Source organism: Ochotona princeps, chromosome 21 (genome assembly GCF_030435755.1).
Source record: "Ochotona princeps isolate mOchPri1 chromosome 21, mOchPri1.hap1, whole genome shotgun sequence".
Lineage (NCBI taxonomy): Eukaryota > Metazoa > Chordata > Mammalia > Lagomorpha > Ochotonidae > Ochotona > Ochotona princeps.
This window is the reverse complement of record NC_080852.1, coordinates 38,075,253-38,098,226: the sequence shown is the minus strand read 5'-3', so window position 1 is coordinate 38,098,226 and position 22,974 is coordinate 38,075,253. Positions and strand designations below refer to the sequence as shown.

Genomic DNA, 22,974 nt, shown 5'->3' with positions numbered 1-22,974 from the left:
GACTGGGTGGAGCCGACACCCGGCCATTTGCCCCAGCTGCTCCCACAGACACAGCTCTCCTGGGGCCCCTTCTCTAGGCATCTGCTGGAAACTGCCCTCTCCCCTTTATAACAGGGCAGCGAGCTCTCTCCTGCCCCGGGCTGCCATTTATAGCATAGCACATGCAGCCAGTGACGGGTTTCACTGGTTGGGAAGTCAAATTGAGGCCCTGCCTTTTGTGAGCCGTCTTGGATGGCCCCAAAGGTGCTTGGAATCCTACTGAGCTGCAGGGGCACCCATCTGTCTGGCCCACACCTAGAGGGCCTAGCGGGCCGGCCCGGGGGGCTCACTCTCAAGTTGATTTCAGTACGGTTTTGCCATGTTTCCTTTTGATGCCAGCATACAGGCTACATAAACAATATAGGGAGATTCATTCTGCTCATCTGTAACTTATAAATATGTGGTAATACATGTATTACTTTTATAAAGTTTAAAAATACTAGAGAAAAGGAATGCAAGGTGCAGGGATCCCAAGAAAGCGGGTGGTTACTGTGCTAGAAACTGGGTGGAGTGAACGTGGTGATGAGTCTCCCCCCAGCTGAGTGTGAAGTGTGCGCACCTGTGGGGTCTCCTTGCCAACTCCTTTGACGAGCCACAGAGGAGCACTGTGCATGTGTGGCGAGTGGCAGGGCCCCTGGCACTCCGCCCATGCCTCCAGCACAGACAGAAGGAGCCTGGTCGCACGCCCGCCAGCCCTGGCATCTTCCTCTTTATTCTGAGGCTTGCACTCTGATCAGTTACAAGGGTAAGCGCTGTCCCAAGCTCCAGACACAGGAAGTCCCTTCTTTGTCTTAAAAGATGGAGGTCTGTAACTCCCTTTTGAACATGCCTTCGAAGTGCAGGTCTCTGGCCATGAGCTCCTCTTCCACGTCATCCAGTGCCCACTGGTGATCGGTCAGCTCCAGGGCTTCCCACTCTGTCTGCAGGGGGAGAGAACAGTGGGACAGGAAGACAAGGCACCATTAGTGCCAGCCAGAGCTGGCCACAGCAGCCCACCTCCTAGGGCCAGCCATTGACTGGCTCAGCTCAGTGTCCCGGCAGGTGCCTGCTGCTGTCTCCCTCCCTTCCCTTTACTCACAAACAAGGACATCAGGCTGGGGAGGCAGAGCAATTTAAGATCGCTGTAGCTCACAATGGACGGAGCTGAGCGTGAGAGCCGTGTGTCAGCCCAGGTCCTCTTGGTACGTGCTCTGTGTTCCACCCCAGCCCTGAGGGACAGGCAGGAGACAAATCGGTGCTCTGTGAGCTTGAGCCCTTTCATCAAGGGGCGTCCATCTGGCTTAACTTGTGCAGGGTCCAAAATGCATGGATGTAAGTGGCTGGGAAAATCTCCAAAGGCCCTGAGGTCATCTGTTCATTCTTTTGTTCAGATACATGATGGCATCTCATTACAGCCCGCAGAAGCCCCGATTTGGCATCACAGTGAGCTCATCATGGGAGAAAGGCCAAGAGTGTTAACCAGCAAAACTCCTGGGACCCTGCACTTGTGTGGGAGACCCGAAAGATGCTCCTGGCTCCCGTTTTGGATTGGCTCAGCTCCAGCCATTGTGGCTACTTTGGGAGTGAACCAGCAGATGGAAGATGTTCCTCTCTGTTTCTTTATATCTCTGTAAATCTGACTTTCCAATAAAAATAAAAAAATCCTTAAAATTTTTATTTTGTTGCTTTGCCTTAGAGAGAGAAACAAGCACAGATTTTTCATCCACTAGTATACTCTCCAAATGGCTACAACAGCCACGGCTGGGCCAGGCTGAAGCCAGGAGCCAAAGTCCATTCAGGTCTTTATCATGAGTGGCAGGACCCAAGTACTTGACTCCTTATCCTCTCATGTCCAGGGGCATGGGCAGGCAGCTGGATGGGCAGTGCAGTAGCAGGGCCTTGAACTGGCATTCCATAGGGGATGTTGGGGTCATAAGTCGCAGCTGAGGTTTAATTCACTGTGCCTGAACACTGGCCCTTCATATAATTTTCTTGACGAAAGTTTGTCTTGGCACTGGCCCTGTGGTACAGTACAACTGTATGCCACATCAGAGCAATGGTTTGAGTCCTGGCTGCTCCACCTTCCATACAGCTGTCTGCTGATGGGCCTGGAAGGCAGTACAAGATGCACCATGTGCATGAGCTCCTGTCACACCTGTGGGAAGACCTGGATGGAGTTTCTGGCTCCTGGCTGATGCCAAGTGAGAGCTTCCATTTGCTGTCACAACCCAGTGGGTATAGCTGAAGCCAGGTGCTATGATTTGCTTTGACTTAATTTTTGTACATGGTGTTAAGTGGGTATCCATTCTTTTCATTTAGGTATGTTTTCCCTAGCACCCCTGAACTGTCCTAGCCCCATATCATAAATGTGTGGGATTGTTTGTTTATTTTTTTAAGATTTATTTTTATTGGAAAGGCAGATATACAGAGAGGAGGAGAGACAGAGAGGAAGCTCCTCTGTCCGATGGTTCACTCCCCAAGCGACCACAATGGCTGGAGCTGCGCCAATCCGAAGCTACGAGCCAGGAACTCTTCCGGGTCTCCCACCTGGATGCAGGGTCCCAAAGCCTTGGGTCGTCCTTGACTGCTTTTCCAGGCCACAAACAGGGAGCTGGATGGGAAGCGGGGCCACCAGGATTAGAACCGACAACCACAAGGGATCCCAGTGTGTGCAAGGCGAGGACCCTAACCACTATGCTATGGCACCGGGCCCAGGATTGATTATTTAAAGATTTATTTGAAAGGCAATTACAGTCTTCCACCTGCTGGTTCACTCCCCAAATGGCTACAGTGGTCGGGGCTGACCAGGCCAAAGCCAGGAATTTCATCCAGGTCTTCCATGTGGATGCAGAGATCCAAGCACTGAGGTCATCTGTTGCTGTGTTTCCCGGGCCACTAGCATGGAGCTGGATTGGAAGTTTAGCAGTTGGGAATGAATGGGCTCCATTCTGGACCATAGGCAGAGGCCTAACATGCTGTGCCCCATCCCTGGCCCCATGGGTTTATGGGTTCATTCTGCCACTGAAGCCTGTCTGCTGTCAGGCCAACGCCATGCTATTTTGATGACTGTAGCTTTCTAGGGTTTTAGCACCAGAAGGTACTAGTTCCCCAGCCTTGATCTTTAGTGTTTCTTGGGTATTCTTTGTTCCCTGCATTTTCATATAACCTTTAGGATCAGCCTCTCAATTTCCACAGATAAGATTTTCATAAGGATCGTGTTATATCTTCAATTTGAGTATTGTTATCCTAACAATTATTCCAGTCTATCCATAAATATCTATTTATTTAGGTCTTTAATTTCTTTCAGTCACGTTTTCAAATCTTTAATATGCCAGGTTGGCATTGCTTTTGTTAATTTATTTCTAAATATTTTATTCTTTCTGATACTGTTATAAATAGATATTAAAAAAAAATTAAAAATGTTTTATTCACTTCTTTGAGAGGCAGACAGCATTTTCATCTGCTGGTTATATCCACAGATGCCCACAGCTGCCAGGCTGTTCCGGGGCCAAAACCCTGAGCCACAAGCACAATCCATGTCAGCCTCCAGGACCTGCCCTGGCGGGAGGCACAGGGCAACAGGTATCCTTCCTGGCAGGCCTACACCTGCTCCTCGGAGTTGTTCTTCTCGATTCACTTTAACATTGTTCATTACCAGCTGCACAAATACAGTTTTTGTTTAAGGCTCATGTGCCCTGGGCCTGCGAGCTTCCTGTGGCCCCTTAGGATGGTCTGCACGTAAGAGCACGTGCCTGCCGTCAGAGTTTCATTCCCTTCTTGCCCTGGATGACTTGAATGTCTTCTTACCTAACTGCCCTGGCTAGACCTTCTGGCACAGTGTTCAACAGAAGTGGCAGGAGTGGATATCCTTGTCTTGTTGCTGGTCTCAGGGGATCGACTTTCAGTTTTCTTGGCTGAGTTGGACATTAGCTGTGAAGTTTTCAGAGGTGTCCCTGGTCAGGAGGAGGAAGTCCTGTTTCTAATTTTCATTGTGAAAGTCAGAATTTGCATCACAAAACTGATACTAGATATAAAAAATCCAGAATCCTTCATGAAAAGGTGATATGTACTGATTTTTGGGGTATAATCTATTGTGATGTTTCTAGACAGGATGAAAACACCCCAAAAGGTTACCTAGTGCCTTGACTGTGAGGGTTTGATTTACAGTGTGAAGTACACAGGAATGTGTCTGTGAAAGCACCAGGACTGTCCAATCGGCTTACTGGACGCTGTGCTTCAGGAATAAGCAAAGTGCATTTGGCCAGATGCGGGTTCACACAGTGGAGCTGGGAGGCTGAGGGTGAGGGGGCGCACCTTAAAAGCTTTGTTGGTATCTGTGGGCATGGCCATGGCTGCTCCGGTCATCTGCTCTTGCATCATCCGTGACTGGTCCGCGGCTGCCGGGGAAGACACACAGACATGAGGGCCAGGGTTTCGTAAGAAGGGGCCTCCTGTGCAACCTGGTGCCCGGTGGTGCATTGGAGAACTGCACAACAGTTCACGGGCCCTGTCTCCCACTGGTTGTGTGACCCTGGCAAGGTCACTTCACCTCTCCTGAAAAATGGGAATGATAACCAAAGGATAGCTAACTGGAGAATATACTACACTTTATTTCAGATTTGTGTGTCCCGCCTCACCCTCTCCCATCAACTCTATGGTGAAAGTATGGAGGCCCCTATTGAGAGAAAAGCACACAGAGGGTTAGTGTGCTTAGGATGGCTAAGTCCCAGTCACAACGAGAGCCAGGAGAGCCTGGCCAGGAGCTTGGCCATGTGCCGACAGGCTGACACTGTGACACTGACCCCTCCCAGAAAGGGGTCAGGCTCTGTGGAACCAAATACTATAGCCATGGTTCCAGGGGGAATGCAGACTTGTGGTCTGACATCTGGAATTTTTAACTCTTCCAGAACACCCCAGAGACTTAAGAACAAAGGTCTGCATGTGGCCATGTACTGTTAGTACATGCCGTGGCTGGTCCACCCACAGAGGTATTTGCTTACTGACCCCAACTTGCTTCTTACCATTATCCTGGCCCAGAATCAGAGAGTAAATGCTCCGAAGCCCAAACACGTTAAGGAAGTACCAGGATGCAGAACTCACCCTGCCAAAGCAAAAGGAACACAACATATGCAGTTCTTTTTTCCCTTTCAAGACTTATTTAGTTTTATTGGTAAGGAAGATTTACAGAGGAGAGAAAGATCTTCCATCCACTGGTTCAACCCCCAAATGGCCATACTGGCCGGAGCTGAGTGATCCTAATCCAGGAGCCAGGAGCCTCTTCAGGCACTCCCCTGTGTGTGCAGCGCGCAAGGACTTGATCATCTTCAGCTGCTTCCCCAGACCACGGCCAGAGAGCTGGATTTAAGTGGAGCAACCAGGACAGGAAATGTTGCTCACATGGGATGCCAGGGTTTATAGTCAGAGGATTAGCCATTTGAACCACTGTGTCAGCTCTAGTTATTTCAGAAGTTAATACAGTCTGTAAGTTTTTACCCTCAAAGCTGTTCAGCATGCACGAAGAAATTCTCTGGATTAGGGTGGAGTGAGACAAAGCACGGCAGAGACGGAAATGCAAGTGTGAGGGCAGTCTTGCCACTATGGGAGTATGTGGAAGAAACACGGACTGGGGCTAATGTGGCACAGCCTGTGACAAGGGCATCCCACAGAAAGCCAATTTGAGCCCCTGCTAGTGCACCTGGGAAGGCAGTGGAGGTGGCCGGGGGCTTAGGCCTCTTCCAACCATGTGGAAAACATCAGCATGGAGATCCTGGCTGCTGGCTTCAGCCTGGCCGAGCCCTGGCTACTGTAGCCATCTGGGGAGTGAACCAGCAGATGGAAGATCTCTCTCTCTCGCTCAGCCCTTCAAATATGTGTACGTAAATAAATCTTAACAAAAAAAAAAAAAAAAAAGGGAGCAGCTGTGAGCACCAATGCTCCCGTGTTTGAGGCGGCTTCTCAAAAGCCAGGCCATGCTGAGGGTGACAGCTGTGGGGGAAACTTGCACGATTTGGACTTTATCGCCGAGCTCTTCTGCTTGATCTCGCAGAAGAATATGCTTGTGTATAACACAAACTGAGAGGAGTGTGAAAAATGACAGGTAGGTGGGCAGACTCTACACATGATGCAGTATCTGGGCCACATAACAGCCATGCTGCTGCTCATGCACCTGCCAGTGTCTGTCCTCTGTCTAGGTGAACATGTCAGACACACACCTGTCCAGGTGTTCAGGAACTCCTGATGTTTCTGTTGAGCCTGGCTGAGGCTGGGGTAAACTCCAGGAGAGCAATGCTTGGTAAAGTCGCTCCCAGCGCCTGCTTAGCCCGGGCCCCTGCTCTCACTGTAGTGGCTCAAGAGACCCGAGGCTGATGCCCACAGCCCATATCCACCTCCTCCCATCTGGCTTCTCTCTTACACCAGTCGTTGGAAGCCACGAGTGAGACAGTCTGTGGGACCATGGGGAGCTGCACCCAGGGCTCTGTACCTGCAGCTGTGCTTTCCTGAGAGCTTTCCAGACCTGGTGTGTTTCTGTTTTTCCAATATACACAAATGGAGGTGACAACAATACATGCCTGCCAGATCTGGGGCGACTCTGTGGTGCAATCCAGCAGATGTCCCAGGATCGTTATGTGGGTAAAACACAAGCGCACTCTGCACTGACCGGATCGGAGGGAAGCAATCAGCTTCCTGTTAACGTGCCTCAGAAAGCAGCAGATGGCCTAATCACTTGATCCCCTGTAGCTACACAGGAGATGGACATGAAGTTCCGGGCTTAGCCCAGCCCAGCCCCAGCTGCTGTGGCTGTTTGGGTGGTAAACCAGTGGACGGAAGATAACTCTGTCTCTTCTTCTCTCTGTAACTCTGTCTTCCAAATGCATAAAACAAATGTTAAAAATCCATCACAAATAAAAATAACAAGTTGCCAGAATCCAGCCTTGGCACTTTCAGGGGAGTTTCCTGAAAGATGGAAGCTGTTATTCATGTATTTCAAGGGGTGCTGGTTCTAAAATCCGGCTTCTGTTTTGTTTAAATAAAAGCAAAGGTTCTCACCAGGAAGCATCTAAGGTGAGCAGCTCGATCCCTTGCTGCAGCATAGGCTTGAAGCGCAGGGTCAGCGGGAACGGGACCTTAGCTGTGGAGAGGAAGGGCTCAGGTTTAGGGCAGTGGAGTGTGAAGGCCTGCGAGCCGTCCAAGGCAGTGGGCATGCTGGGCCAACCACAGCTTCTACAGAATGACTTCCACAAGGACACCTGTGACGAATTCTGAAGAGAAAGTCCTCCATACAGTTCTCTGTTCGAGTTTCCTGCAGTAACATGGGCTTCTGGGCTGTTCCAGAAGCAGAGACTCAAACTGAGCTGGGGCTCCAGTGTGGCACCAGCGGTCAGAGAATCTACATGGGACACGCGTGGAGAGGGCCCAGCTAAGACCCCCCCCCACCCCCAGTTCTCATGGAAGGAGGCGAGCACGTAAGTCAGCTGGCCCCTGACATGACGTCAGATCCAAGGGAGCCTTGCTCTGCTGCTACTTGGCTGGGACACCAGAGGAGACATGAGCTGCCTCTCCACTCAGCCTGTCTCATGAGCGAGAAGACACATAACATACTCGGGATCCACTTGCAAGAAGCGCTACAAAATCATAGCCCATTAACATCCCTCCCTCCAAAGAGTACCTTTAGAAAACTACAAATGAAAATACTCAGGTCCAGGGCCACTTAGCACCTCCGCCTACCTAGATCTCTTTGAGCGGACACTGGGAGGCCAACTGCAGGCTGGCGGGGCTGGCGACTTACTTGTGACAAAGCCTGAAAACGTCATGTTGATCCAGCCACCGATGAGGATCATGGGGAGCACGTTTGTAATGTTGCCCTTCATCATGTCAGTGAGCATGGTGGGATCTGCAACAAGAGCACAAGTCACCCGCAGGACTCACTTCTGTCACCAGGGCGCTCCGGATTTGTTACTAATTGTCAAACAAAACCAAACCAGAAACATCTGCTGTAGACAATTCTACTGAGCCCAGTCTCTTTCCACCTTTATGTTACACATCTTTCCATTTTACACACACACACACACACACACACACACACACACACACACACAGAGGGTAAAGGGATACTATGTTACCTTTTTTGTAATGACTTATTTATTTGAAAGGCACAGTTATATTGAGGGAGGGAAAGACAGAAAGATTTTCCACCCAATGGTTCACTCTACAAATGGCAGCAATGGCCGAGGCTGGGCAAGACTGAAACCAGGAGTCAGGAACTTAGTGTGGGACTCCCCTGTGGGCAGGGGCCCGAGCATTTTGGCAATGTCCCACTGTTTTCTCAGGCCATTAGCATGGAGCTGGATTGAACTATAGCAGATGGTGGTTTACCGTGCTGCGCCATAGCACTGGTGCCTGCCTCTTAGTTATAAACCATTACATAACTTGGAGATGCTTCACCATGCTAGTACAGTATCTTCCCTTGACATTCTGAACATCTGCATAGGGTTCTAATGTGTGTGCCAGAGAATGGCTGGGTCAAGGCACCTGTGCTTTTAAAACCGAGAGTCAGTGCCAGGCTGTCCTTCAGTAAGGCCCTGCCACTGGCACTCACGCCAGTGACAGGGCCTCACTTCCCCTGACCATGACAGTGGTGGCTTTGGCCAGTCTTCTCTCTGACAGTTCAATGGGTTAAAAGGCTATCTTTTTTTGTTAGGTTTCATTCACTGGGGTCGGTGTTGTGGCACCATAGGTAGGGCTGCTGCTTAAGGCATCTATATCCTGTGTTGGAGTGCTAGTTTGAGGCCCAGCTGCTGGGCTTATGATCCAGCTCCCTACTGGTGCCCTGGGCAAGCAGCACAAGATGGGTGGCCCCTTGTTCAACCACCTAGGGGGTCAGAATGCAGTTCCTGTCCAACATGGCCATTTGTGGAGTGAACTGGTAGATGGAAGATCTTTCTCCCTGTCTCACACTGCCTTTCATACAAATAAAACAAATCTTTTAAAAAAATACACGTATGTATTATAAAGAATATTTACTTATTTGAACGGTAGAGAGTGAGAGGATTAATCATCCTGGTTCACTCCCCAAATGTCCACAGCAGCCATGGCTGGACCCCACAGAAGTCAGGAGCCAAGAGCTCCAGCCATCTGCACCAGCAGGCAGCTGGCCTGGGAGTGGAGCTGCTGGGTCTCCACCAGGCACTGCCTGCCATGCCCCATGTCAGTCCCAGGTCATCTCGTGTTAACTCCATCGTTCTTAGTGAGGGCAAGTGTTTTCACGCAACTTCTGGGATTTTGTTTCTTACATGTTTTTAAGAGTCACTGAAATGAACATCAGGGCCCCTGCATGGGTTTGTAATGTCTGGTCATGCCATGCGAACACCTGGGCACTACAGTCAGAGGAGAGGCCACACAGAACAATGTACCACTTTGTTGCAGTCTTAATGTGTGCCGTCAGTAGGAGCAAAAAAAAATCTGCAAAAACTGCATGGTAGACCAAGCATCCGGGTCCAGCAGGCCCAGCTGCTGCAGACAGCATGGCCACTTTCTCCTCAGGTAGCAGCGGGGCAGCCCTGGGCCTCAGTGACAGGACACAGCCTGGTGGGAACCAGGGCTGGAAAGCTGTATGTAGCACAGAGCCCTGGGCCCCAGACAATTCCAACCGGGACTATGGCTCAGGCCTCCCCACTCCATGAGCTTAACATCTGCTTTTTACTCTAAAGTCATTTTATCCTCACAGTGGAGGGTTTCTCTGGTCCCTTAGCCCAAGCACAGCTCCGGTCACATAGCTACCTCCTGACCTGTCCTCCCTGAGGGCCATGGCAGGCAGCGTACGCACCAGTCATTGGAGACGGGGCTACCACCTTCCTCTTGGTTTTCTTGAAAAATCCATCCTCTGGGTTGTTGAAGTAATATTTCCGTGTCAAGAATGACTGGCAAGGGGAGAAAAAGCTCTGTAAGGTTGAGAACAGAGACAGCACCCTGGCTAACAAGTCCCGAGGCCTGGGGGGCCCTCGGAAGACACTGGCATGCCTTGAGCTGACACTGAGTCACATTTAAAACTCACTTTCCCAGCAAGGGGGAGGTCCCGATGACAGCCACCAGCACCAGGCCACAGCTTCATTACCAAGCTGCCAACCTCCAGCACTCTCCAAAGAGGCCCTTATAAAACATCCAGGTGTCCCCTGTCCCCAGTGGTGAATCAAAGATCAATGAGTACCTGTTTGGGAATGTATTTTCCATTTTCCCTGAGGACTCGGCTTCGAATGAGGACTTGACTGAAAAACAGAACCAAGACAATGGGAGTGTAAGAAGTGGGACACCAGAAGAAAGAGTGAAAGCGAAGGAGCAGACCTGTTTGAGCACGTGGCAGCCTACTTGGAGCTGGGTCAGTGTGGAAACTTCCCAAAGCTGTGTCCTAACACCAGTGTCTTTGGCCTGACACTCAGGTTTTCAGCTAGGCCGGTTTCAGAGGGGACTGCGGTTCTGAAAAAACCTCCTGATTTAGGACATTACACTCAGTGCTTCTTCCTTCCTGACGAGCCAAACAGGAACATTCTCCCAGTGAGAGGCACAGCAGCTGGACCACACTCGGAAGCTGGATGCGCGGGAACGAGGTGCTCGGCGCACAGAGCGGTGAATACCCTGACGCAGGTAGCTGGGAGTTCACGGACAGCGCAGACATGCCAGCCAGATCCTGCCTGGCAGCAGGCACTTGGTAAATGCTGACTGGATTAGTCAACGGAAGTGCTTGGTGGCAAGTGCACAGTTGGTCATTAGAGAAAGTGGACCGCATGGTCATACAAATGCCAGAGCAGGGGTCAGAATGCGATTACCCCCCACCCCACAAGGAGAGGAAAAAACCACTCTTAAATCATTGGAAATCCTTCCTGAAAAGTGGTTAAAATCCTAAGAGGGATAAGAGAGAACAGCGTGGCTGCTCCCCCTCTGCTTGCTCACCCGTAACCATCAGCTACAGATGGAGAATGACTGTGAAAACTGCATCTGCACTGTGCACACACATGGTCCTACTCCCCAGTCGACCCCGCATGGGATGCGCGACCTCGCAAGGAACCCAGGACGTGAGCCTCTGCAGACCCTGAGGTGTGACTGCGCAGACATCATGCTCAGGCTGCCTTGGGCCTCCTGGCCAGGCTGCTCATTCCAGCTTTTCTATTCATTGCACATGCCCCAGCGCACTCTGCCTCAGCTCCTCCTTCACGTCCCACTTCGCTGAGGTCTGGCACCCCCTGGGAATCTCTCCCAGCCTCATCACGCTGTCCACCTGACACCCAGGGTCTTGAGGGGTGACGCACAGTATGCGGTTGCCTGTGAGCTACTGTAGAGCTAACCTGTCGCCTCTGTACTGGTACTGGTCTGTGGGAAGTTCAGATACTGAGGAAAGCTTTAGACACAGGAATTTATTGACACATCATTCAAGTCACGTGACCAAAAAGATCAGTCTACAGATGGAAAATAGAGAAAGAACTTCCCTCCCCTCCACCTGTTACCACTGACCATCAGAAAGCAGTAGGTCTGGAACAATGGGTATAAATACCACAATAGCCAGATGGGTTCAAGTCTTGTCATAGCTATGTGTCCCTGGGCAAATCATTTAGACCCCTTCCCCCAGGCTTCTGTTTGTATTTGGAGCAGAAACAGACTGAGTCACTCCTTTAGCAAAAACTTTTTTTGAAAAGTATTATTTATTTGAAAACCAGAAAGTGACAGAAAAACAGAGAAATATTATCCTTTGGTTTGCCCCTCAGTGTCCGCAATGGCTGGGATGGGCTGGCCAACACTAGACCCGACAACTCAGTCCAAGTCACCCAAGTGCGAAGGAGGGATCCAGCAATCTGAACATCCTGTCCTGCCTCATGAGGTGCTTTAGCAGGAAGATGGAACTAGGAACAGCCTGGGTTCGAACTTGGGCCCTTTGACGCAGAGGCAGGCCTATACCAGACCCTGGACTGAAGGAAACATTTCTTCACCTTTTAAATGCTAAGTAATGTTGTGGAGTGACACAAACAACACTGGCCCAGGACCCAATGCTGTGGTGCAGTGGGTTAAGCCACTGTCTGCAGTGCTAGCAGTCATGTGGGTTCCACTTCTGTTCAGCTCTCTGCTAGTGGCCTGGGAAAGCAATGGAAGATGACCCAGGTGCTTGGTCCCCTGAACCTGCATGGGAGACCTGGATGATGCTCTTGGCTTCAGCCTGACTCAGCCCTGGCCACTGAGACCATTTGGGGAGTGAACTAGTAGATGGAAGATTGTTTGATTCTGATTAAGTTGTAAAACTAAAGCAAGCAAAACCAATACAACTACTACCCACTGGTCAGAATCTAAGTATCTCATCAAAGTTAAAAGCTATGGTGGGAGAAAGGAGTGAATCACATGATCCCAGGAACTATCGGGAGCTTCAGGAAGCAAGGGCTGGTAGCCCGGGAGTGTCCAACAGCAGCAGCTGGCTGGCCCAGGCAGGCAGTTGGACAGAAGCTTTGCTCAGGACACAGGACTATGTGGGAGTCTCAGGGCTGTGTGGGGGTCATTCCAGGGAGTGCTCGAGAGGCCATCAAGGCCCTGCAGCAGGAGGATATTCCATCTTTGAGGTCCAGAGGAGGAGCCACACTAGGGCTGCGAAGAGAGCCCAGGCCAGGGGACACAGTGGGAGAGGAGACAAAGCAAGGGCTGAGGCTCTCGGGGTCCGGATAAGAATAGTCTTTGCAGCAGGGCCCGGCGCTTAGCCTAGTAGCTAAGTCCTCACCTTTTATGCACTGGGATCCCATATGGGAGCAGGTTCATATCCTGGCTGCTCCACTTTTCTTCCAGCTCCCTGCCTGTGGCCTGGGAAAGCAATCGAGGATGGCCCAAAGCCTTGGGACCCTACACCTGCGTGGGAGACCCCAAAGAAGCTTCTGGCTTCAGATCAGCTCAGCTCTGGCCGTTGCAGCTACTTAGCAAGTAAACCAGCACATGGAAGATCTTTCTGTCTCTCCTTCTCTCTGTAAATCTGCCTTTCCAATTAAAAAAAAAAAAACCAAAAACCAAAACTCTTTTAAAAAAGAAAAAAAATTCTTAAAAAAAAAAAAGAATATAGTCTTTGCAGCAAAGGGGGAATGGTGAGGGGTTTTAAACAGACTTTTTTTTTAAGATTTATTTATTTTTATTACAAAGTCAGATATACAGAGGAGGAGAGACAGAGGAAGATCTTCTGTCCGATGACTCACTCCCCAAGTGAGCTGCAACGGCTGGTGCTTGCCAGTCTGAAGCCGGGAACCAGGAACCTCTTCCAGGTCTCCCACACGGGTGCAGGGTCCCAAAGCATTGGGCCATCCTCGACTGCTTTCCCAGGCCACAAGCAGGGAGCTGGATGGGAAGTGGAACTGCTGGGATTAGAACCGGCGTCCATATGGGATCCCGGCGTGTTCAAGGCGAGGACTTTAGCCGCTAGGCCACTGTGCCGGGCCTAAAAGATTTTTTTTTTTAAATTGCAAAGTCAGATACGTAGAGAGGAGGAGAGACAGAGGAAGATCTGTCTGATGATTCACTGCTCATGTGACCGCAACAGCTGGATTTGAGCCAATTCGAAGCCAGGAGCCCAGAGCCTCTTCTGGGTCTCCCACGTGGGTGCAGAGTCCCTAGGCATTGGGCCATCCTTGACTGCTTTCCCAGGGCACAAGCAGGGAGCTGGATGGGAAGTGGAGCTGCAGGGATTAGAACCAGTGCCTACATGGGATCCTGGCGCGTTCAAGGCGAGGACTCTAGCTGCTAGATTATTGCACCGGGCCCTAAACAGACTTAAAAAAAATATATATTTTTTCACATAAAATGGCCCCCTGTGCACCCAGCATATCCATCTGCTGTTTTCCCTCTGCGTCGCTCACACTGGGACAGAGCTGGGTGGTACCTCCTCTGAGCCTCTCAGCAGGCAGCAGTGTGTGGGCACCTTGCTAACTAGGCCACCAGTAAAAGGCCCTTTCTGGGCACTGCGATGAATAGAGAATCAGCTAGATTTCCTCTCTGCAAACAGTTCTGTGCATCTGGGGTCAGTAATTGAAGTCCTGGGACCCTGGCCCATAGTGAGCTTAACCCATACACGGCAAACCCCCATACCTCAGGCCAGGACTAAAAGCCACATGTTCTTGGATCTCTGCACATGTTACAGAAGCCTTTCATTCGGTGATTTATTCCCATGCATAGCTAAAAATCAGTCCTTGTGCTGGTTAGAAAAGATAAAGGTTTGGTAACGTGCAAGGGGGAAAAAGGTTTCCTTAGAATAAAGCTTCAGTTTTTAAAGTGCACTTAGGGGGCTGGTTTTGGTCAGTTCTAAAACCATTGCCACAGAAAAACTGCCAAGTTGTCACGGTGGTGCACCAAAGGGAGCCCTAACCTTGGGAACTGGAAGACTAGATGCCGGCGTGCCCCCAGGGCCACAGACTCCAGCAGTTACTGTCCTGCCACCCACCTGCGAGATCTCAACCTAGCCCCTGTCACAGCTTGGGGAGGACATCAGGGCAGTACCACCTCACATGGGAGTACACGCTGTCAAATAAATAAAAAAAAATAAAATCCTGAATGTCACTATGTGTGATGATGTAAACTCTTTAAGCCGCAGTTTCTATAAACGGACCACAATATTGATCTTACAGTCTCTCTGAATTTTAAACATTTTTAACAACATAAATGTTAAAGATGAATTTCAAACAATTTTAAACATGAATGTACGCTGAATTATTCGCAGCCCATTTCGGAAGAACAATTGGAAATGATAAAGCAGCATTCCCCAAACTCATTCCCATTCAGCACTCACACCATTACCGCCTTACCATTTCTTGTCAGTTAGCTTCTTCTACCTACATATGTTGTTAATTCAGAGGAACTTCTGAATTACCCGCAGCCGGAAATCCAATGATTACTTGGTGCAAAGTGTAACTGTTCTAAATAAATATGTCAACCTGCTCATGGAAAGTCCTGAGCTCGGGCTTGCCCTGCTTTCGTTAATAAAAACATGAGGCAGGGTCGTGGAGCCTCTGGAGCTACGGGGCACCGGCCAGGATCCGCACAGGAGCGCTGCCACGGAGCTAGCAGCGGACGGGAGGATCCCAGCTCCGGCCGGCCCGGCGGCAGCCAGCCTCAAGGCAAGCACCTGCTGACCGCCCGCAGCCCGGCCAGAGGGCGGACTCTCACGCCCACCCGGGGCGCAGAGGGGCAGCCCCCAAGGGCACAGGGGCCGGGGAGGGGCATGGCGCTGACCTGTCGGACACCTGCTCTTGGGTCAGCTTCTTGTCGCTCTGCAGCAGGATGGACACGTAGTGGCGGATCATGCCCACGAAGAAAGTGATGATAACGATGGGCAGGACCACCCAGAGGCGGATGTTGGAGTCCAGCAGCAGTTCCGGTCCCGCCATCCCACCTGCGGATAGCCGCGTTTCCCGTCTCCTAGAGCTCACGCGAGTTTCTCACGCCCCTCGGCCCGTCCGGCGCCAGGTGTGTCGCCCACCCGACCCAGACTTCGAGAACGGCCTCCCTCAGGGACGCCGCACCGCCCACTTCCGGCGCGGGGCTCTGACGTGAAGCGGCGGCGCGCCTGGCGGGCGTCATGGGGACGGCGCGGCTGGCGGGAAAGTGGAAGGCGGCGAGCGGCGACGGCTCCTCGGAGGGTGAGTGGGGCGGCGGGGTCGGCGGCGCGTACGCCCCACCTCGGCTCCCTCTGCCCTGGGCTCGGTAAAACTGTGACGGTGACCCGGGCCAGACGGTCGGCGCTGCCCTTCGTGCTCGTAGGCGTCTCGGGGAGTCAGTGGGCGTCCCGCGTCCTCGGGATGTGACACCCCGTTGGAGTCCCTCCCCAGAGCTGTCTGTGTCCCGCCCAGCTCCCTGCTCCTGCGCCTGGGAAAGCCCTGGAAGATGGGCACGGGACGGGGGCCGCTGCACCACGGGGACTCCCACCTGGCCTGCGTGGCCGTCTGGGACGTGGACTAGGGCTTGGAAAAGCTCCCTCTCTCTCTCTGCAATCTCGCCTTTTAAAACTCGTCCTAACCGTTCCTGAAGATATTCCTAGCCATTCTTTTAAAATACATTTGTCATTGGTTTGAAAGGAAGAGTCAGAGGAAGATTGCCCATGCTCTGGTTCACTGGCCAGATGGCCCGAGGCTGCTCCAGGGGCTAACTGCAGCTGGGAGCTCCTCCTGGATTCCCTTGTCGGGAGCTGGGGTGCAGCAGCACAGAGCTGGGGAGCCTTCCTGGGGGAAGCCTGTCAGAGCAATGCTTTCTCACTGCCCCTCTGCCCCCTGCAGTAGAAGGCAGCACATACATCAGGGATCTTGCGAAAGTTCACGAGAAGTCTATGGACTTAAGAAGTACTTTGCTGCAAAATTAACTGACCTCTTAATTCCTCCCCCGCAAATGTTTGCAATTCTTTCACGTTGGTATTAAAAGGGGGCGATTCCAGAACCACTGCCCGAGCCAGCCAATGACTACGAGAATAACAGTGGTCCTTACCTGAAAAGCAAAAGCCCCAAGCTTCCATGGGTCATGAGTGAGTGCCTGCAGCTTAAAGCACTAGGAGCAGTGTATGTTATTAGCAAGAGGTGATTTTCCTGCCCTGCCACCCAACCTCAGTGATGGTAATTAGAAATAACCACCAGGAAAGAGAGCCCACTGAGCTAAGTGGCAGGGAGCTTGTGTTCCCATGGGGGCTCCCCCTCCCTTGCCCCCCAGTCTGTGTGGTGTAGTTGGGGCTCCGGGTTGTGTGCTGTGGCACAGGGAAGCTGGGGTGGCAAACTCCCTGAAGGACAGGCCAAGTAATCTGGAATGGGATAGTGTCCAGGCTCACCGTGGCTGCCCAGGCCCGCCCTGCCCCTCCGGCTCCTCTGTGACCTGCAGACTACAGAGGGTGTTGCTCTGCCTGGACAAGGTGTGAGGTTGCTACCCCCCCACCCCCGTAGGCCCACAGGTACCTGCTTAGCAATCCTTGTCCCATTTTTTATACACCCCTCCACCCCTACTTGGGCGAGAAGATGTTAATAGTAAGATGCTTTGTATCTCTAATTTGTGTACTTTTGGGAGTTCCAGGAGAGGTGAGGCGTGGCAGTAATGGAATATGGGCAGAGAAGCCAGGGAAAGATGCATGTCTGCAGCTTTGTGTGTCCAGGTTGTTTGCTGCATGTCTCTTAGGATAATTTATACTGCTGGAAAAGCTGGGACATAGGTCTTCAGTTTAATGGGTGGACTTCAGGGTGATGAACATTTGTTTCTCTTGGGGTTTCGATCATGTGGACTTGTGATTTGCTATTTCTAGTGGGTCCTGTTATCACCAAGCTTGGTTAATAAAGACTCTTTAATACATCCTAGACGTTTTTTGGCATGATTTTGCTCTAACCCCACAAAACTTTAGCTATAGAAGTTTTAGATTATACTTCTAGAGGGTAACTTCTGGTCTCTGGTTTTTGCTCTAGGATAGACTTTAACTGCAGAAGACTTGGGTCGAAATGGTCTCCAAAAGGAAGCTTGCAAAATCAGAGGGCAGAGAGAACTTGACGGAAGATGCTTCTAGTAAGTTTCTAGTTGTTTTCGCCTTGTTTCCTGTAACCGACGCGAGTCACTAAGGCTTCATGGGCGCAGGACGCCTCTGCTCCCAGCCTGCATGTGCTTGGGGGGAGAGAGTGCTGTAAACCTGATCTCTGTTGCACATCAGCTAGGTGCTGTGACACAAAGATACAGCGTAATCCTCTCCCTTAGGAAGATTCTGTGGTCCTCCTTTTTCCCTTGAAAAGTAAAGTTCTGGATAAATGCTCTGGTTTTGTTCTACACAGGAAGGAGCCCATTGCAAGTCAAGCCCGCAGAGGCCAGGACACAGTGCTGCCCTGCCATGTAAGGAACAGCAGGACCCTCAGAGAGAGGGACCCTGAAAGTTCTTTTCATTTATTGTACTCATCAACTCCACAAAGGCAGTATCAACTTGTTGATTGAAGTATTATATTTAAACAAACAAAAAGATTTACTTTTTATTTTACTTGAAAGAGTTACAGAGGGACAGAGAGGTGTTTTAGCTGCTGAAATCCCTCCCCGCAAGTGCCAGAGTTGAGTTGGTCTGAAGCAAGGAGCCAGGAGCTTTTTTCAGATCTCCTATGTGGGTGTAGAGGTGCAAAGTACTTGGGCCCTCCTCTGTTGCTCTCCCAGGCCGTAAGTCGAGAGCTGGATCAGAAGTGGCCTGCTGCAATAGTCTAGTGGTAAATCCTTGCCTTGCATCCACCAGGATTCCATCTGGGTACCATTCATGTCCCGGCTGCTCTATTTCCCATCTAGCTCCCTACTTTGGGACCCTGCACCCACATGGGAGACCCAGAAGACCCAGAAGAAACTCCTGGCTCCTGGATATTGTAGCCATTTGGGGAGTGAACCAGTAGACGGAAGATCGTTTTCTCTGTTCTTCTCTCTGTAAATCTACCTTCTCCCCCTCGCCCCCCAAAAATAAATAAATCGAAAAAAGTAGAGCACCCTGGGCTGCACATGGGAAGTTGGCACCGCAATTGGAGGGTTAGTGTGCTCTCACTGCGTTGGCCCTAGTATTACCCTTTATTAAGTCATAGGAATACAGCCCTACCCCAAACAACCAGTATTGATGAAAATGCTTGTTGAACAGCATTTAGGATGATTGAAGTTTTGCAGCCAAAACCAAGTTGGGAATAGTCTTGATTGATAAAATGAAATTCTGAGGCTCTGAAAAATATGCTAGTAAAGAGTTTATAAAATATAGAGAAATGGTAACAGCTTTTAAACTGAAGAGGAATAATTTATGAGTCGCCAAAAGTGAGCATCATGTTGGAAATACTGTTTTCTAAAAGAGAAGAGACTTCAGAGTTACATTTGTTGGATGGGACTTGGATTGTTTTGGTCAGTAATGAGAGACCTACATCCTGTATTTTGCTTATACCTTAAATTTATGGAAAGCCATAGTCTTTGATTAGAGGCAGAAGAATTGAAGACAGAAAAACAGTGAAGTTGCATCATTGAAGGAGAGGGGTGGATTGCATTCCTTTGTTATTGTCCTGTTGCTTTCTGTCAGGGTTGATCCAGCAAAGAGAAGATGCTTAACAGAGGAATGCTTTTGTTAAACTACACTGTGACCATCATCCAGGCTTTTAGAACATACCGACTATTACATTCCAAAAAGCCTGGGTGACGCAGGCCAGGATATGCAGTCTCTAGGGTTGGTTTTTCCATGTTAATTAAACTTAAAGCCTGAAGGCAAGAGCAGCCTGACATGGACAAAGGGACAAAGGGAGAGAAGAGGGCTTGGCTTGGCCTTGGGGTTAAGGGGGCTTTCTGCTACAATTTAGAACCTGAGGGACACTTGCAGGAGAGATAACCTGGGGACTTGCTAGCTCCAAGGTAAGCAGCTTTCAGCTCCTCCAGCTTGCCCCCCCCCTTTTTTTTAAAATTCAATTACTTATTTGTAAGACAGAGCAAGAGACAGAGGGAGAGATTGAGATTCTGTCCCAGAATACCCTCTGCCCGGACTAGGCAGAGTTGAAGCCGGAGCCGGGAACTCGCCTCCGGTTGCACGGTGGTGGCAGGGACCCTGTACTTGCAGTCTCTCAGGGTGCTGCCTCGGCGCTTGAGCCCAGGCTTGGTCCCAGGAACTGTGCTGTGGGATGTCAGCGTCCCAGGCCTCCCGTGGTACTAGGGGCTACGCAGGGGCTCAGTGTCTATTCTTCCAGACCTGTGCCCTTTCTTTCTGTGGGTTGGAAGCTTTGCATTGAAGCTAGTCTGGACTTTTTTCTCAAACGCAGGATGCTGGAGAACCTGCTGTGTTCTCTGTCTGCGTCCAGATCTTATATGCTCCAGCTTGGTCTGCTAGTCGGAAATCCTGCTGCAGATTTGCCGGAAGTTCAGACCTCCAGAACCCTTGCTCAGGATCTGGACTTGGTAATGCTCTACTGTGGCTGGGAATAGCGTTTTAATTAGCTTCCCAGTGATTGCAGCACAGTGGTTAAAGACAACTGCTGCAGAGACATTGAGAGCCTCGGGATTTGGGTGGAAAACAGCTCCATGGTTCATTTTAGGGTGTTTGGGTTGCTGCTTGATATCCTGTATCAGTGCTAGGGATTCAGTCCCATCCCCATGGCTGCTGGGGCGGCCTGCGGGCACTCCCTGTGTGACTGCTGGTGGCTGCTCAGTGTTGGGCCCCTGCCATTCACAGAGGACATCTCAGTGAGGCTCCCAACACCTGTCCTCACGCTGACCTGTCCAGCTGTTGCTGCCACTGAGGAGGGAGCCAGCAGATGGAGAATCTTTCCCTCCCTCTCTCTCCCTCAAAGTCTCCACTGCTGTGCTTTTCAAACTAATAAAACTCCAGGGGCTCGGCAGCGTGGCCTAGTGGCTAAGGTCCTTGCCTTGATCCCATACGGCTGCTGGTTCTAATCCCGGCAGCTCCACTTCCTCTCTATCTCTCTTCCTCTCAGTATATCTGACTTTGTAATTAAAATAAAATAAATTAAAAAAAAAAACAACTAATAAAACTCCAGAAATAAATTTCTTTTTTTAAAAAAAGTTTTATTTATTTTTATTACAAAGTCAGATATACAGAGAGGAGGAGAGACAGAGAGGAAGATCTTCCGTCCGATGATTCACTCCCCAAGTGAGCGCAACGGGCCGGTGCTGTGCCGATCCGAAGCCAGGAACCAGGAACCTTTTCCGGGTCTCCCACATGGGTGCAGGGTCCCAAATCTTTGGGCCATCCTCGACTGTTTTCTCAGGCCACAAGCAGGGAGCTGGATGGGAAGTGGAGCTGCTGGGATTAGAACCGGTGCCCATATGGGATCCCGGCGCATTCAGGGCGAGGACTTTTAGCCGCTAGGCCACGTTGCCGGACCCCAGAAATAAATTTCAAGAAGGATAAATGATGGTTGCCCTGGTAACTGGGGGAGGGCAAAGCTTGCTTCCAATCCAACCTCAGGCTGCGACCCAGAAGCTTCAGTGGCAAGAGGGAGTTAAGACCCCCTGCATCTCTCTTCCTGACTCTTCTTCCTCTGTAGCCCTGTCCTTCACGTCTGTCTGCCTGCTACACAGGGAAGGGAAGCCCGTGACCGTGGCTCCCTGGAGTAATGGCCGTCTAAATTCTTATATATTCAGCTGAGGTATTTCCCTGGTGGTCAATGAATCTTACATTTGGTTTCCTGGTGACGAATGTTAGAGTAAGTATTTTGTTGTTGTTATTTTAAAGGTAACTATTTTTTCAATAGAAAAGTTTTATTTTTTTCAAGTGCAAACTCCATGCGTTTGGCGATTGATTGATTGATTTGTTGCTGACAGTAAGAGACAGCTTGTTTCAGTATAGAACCAATTCCAATATACTTCAAGAACACATTGGTGTCTCAGTTATTCCTGTGTTTCCACTTGAATCTTTGTTTTGCCATTGAAAATATTACCCGTGTTTCAGAAGCCAGGGAACAACTTTCCAAAAAGACAAAGAAGTTTCTTGCTGCTGAGAAAGCTGACGACAGTGACAGTGTCTTTGTGAGGCTTCTGAAGACAGCAGGCGTTCTTCTTAAACCCGGCCAGCATCAGCATCAGCTCGGTAACTGTTTCATTCTTGAGCTCTTTTCTGGCTCAGGGTGGCGTCCCGGGTTTCCGAGGTGGAGGGGTAGTGAAGATTAGAAGCAGGAGGGCCGTGTGTCTTCAGGAGAATGAAGCTGCTTTTCAGAGGGTAGCTATTGCCTTGGTCAATGAATGCTGAAGTAGTTGTGAGTTGGTGTTTTCTTTTTATTACTTCATTGTTGTGTGTATGCTAAACTGTTTCTAATCTTTTATAAGAGAAAATGTGTGCTGATACTCCTTAGTATTTTCTTTTGGGGAAATAATGCTTGTTGAACAAGTAGATCTAATGATTTCAAAAGAAGATTTAAAGCCCTGTCTGTCCTGTTCGGGGAGGAAGAGGGCAACAGTGATCTTATCCTGCTGTACCCACTCGGCCACTACAGAACGTTACATTCATTTTTCTTTTTAAGATTTATTTATTTTTATTACAAAGTTAGATATACAGAGAGGAGAAGAGACACAGGGGAAGATGTTCCGTCCGATGATTCACTCCCCAAGTGAGCCGCAATGCCTGGTGCTTGCCAATCCGAAGCCGGGAACCAGGAACTTCTTCCAGGTTTACCACACGGGTGCAGGGTCCCAAAGCTTTGGGACATCCCTGAGTGCTTTCCCAGGCCATAAGCAGGGAACTGGATGGGAAGTGGAGCTGCCGGGATTAGAACCGGTGCCCATATGGGATCCTGGCGCTTTCAAGGCGAGGATTTTAGCCGCTAGGCCATGCCGCTGGGCCCAGAACGTCACATTCAACAGTGACAGTCACAGCAAAGCTTCATTACAGGAGACACAAGGCAACTGAACAGCCAGCCAGCTGGCCCGGTGGACCGACACCCTAACCAGAGTGCGGCCACAAACTGCTGGTTCACAGAGTTTTTATGGGGCAGTTTACAATAGCTTGTAGGGTGAGAGGAAAGATCACACATTCCTTATCTCTGCTGGGCAGCCCAGGCCTGGCTTTTCTCAGGTCCAGGCTCCAGCCTTGGTGCAACCTATGACAACCAGACTCCGATCTCGGAGTTTTCTCTGTGTGTGTTAGGCTGGGTCCTTGATTCATGGGGGTTGGTTGCCGTTGACACTAAAGGTCATGTATGCCATCGGGCCTGCAAGCTCACACGGTTTCTTAGCCAAGCAATCCAAGCAGAAGCTAACTGCTAAATTGCAGTTAGCAGTGAGCTATGTTGACTCCATTTTGATTTCAACTCTGCAGTCCTTATGAGGTCTTGGCAGGTGTTGGTCATAATGCCCGCTTGGTACTTCTGTCAATCCAGGTCCCTACCGTGAGTTTAGAACATTACTGTAAACCCTGAAGTTAGGTAGAAAGTGTTGTTAATGGTTTTGCTAAACAAGATAGCTGGGTGTTTAGAGAAGGAAAATGAG

The 22,974-nt window shown here is 50.3% G+C and overlaps 2 protein-coding genes across 6 annotated transcripts in view; one reads left to right on the top strand and one right to left on the bottom strand.

Moving 5' to 3' along the window:
* The window catches only part of FANCD2 (FA complementation group D2), a 96,068-nt gene that overhangs the window by 15,498 nt on the left and 57,596 nt on the right, over window positions 1-22,974 (top strand). For 2 of the 5 annotated variants that reach the window (XM_058678439.1, XM_058678442.1), the window contains exons 1-3: window positions 15,582-15,662; window positions 17,457-17,553; window positions 21,443-21,580. In XM_058678439.1, the coding sequence (XP_058534422.1) occupies window positions 17,490-17,553; window positions 21,443-21,580 (202 nt within the window). In that variant the 5' untranslated portion in view covers window positions 15,582-15,662; window positions 17,457-17,489. Of the gene's footprint in view, window positions 1-15,581; window positions 15,663-17,456; window positions 17,558-21,442; window positions 21,581-22,974 lie in introns of those variants that run through there. The other 3 variants (XM_012925912.3, XM_058678440.1, XM_058678441.1) reach the window with 3 other exon arrangements.
* Window positions 720-15,520, bottom strand: EMC3 (ER membrane protein complex subunit 3). The gene is made up of 8 exons (XM_004581297.3): window positions 15,256-15,520; window positions 10,223-10,280; window positions 9,842-9,935; window positions 7,805-7,909; window positions 7,066-7,147; window positions 5,040-5,119; window positions 4,333-4,415; window positions 720-959 (listed from the first exon to the last, which is right to left on the bottom strand). Exons 1-8 carry the CDS (start codon window positions 15,408-15,410, stop codon window positions 831-833), a joined length of 786 nt encoding a protein of 261 aa, XP_004581354.1. The 5' UTR covers window positions 15,411-15,520; the 3' UTR covers window positions 720-830.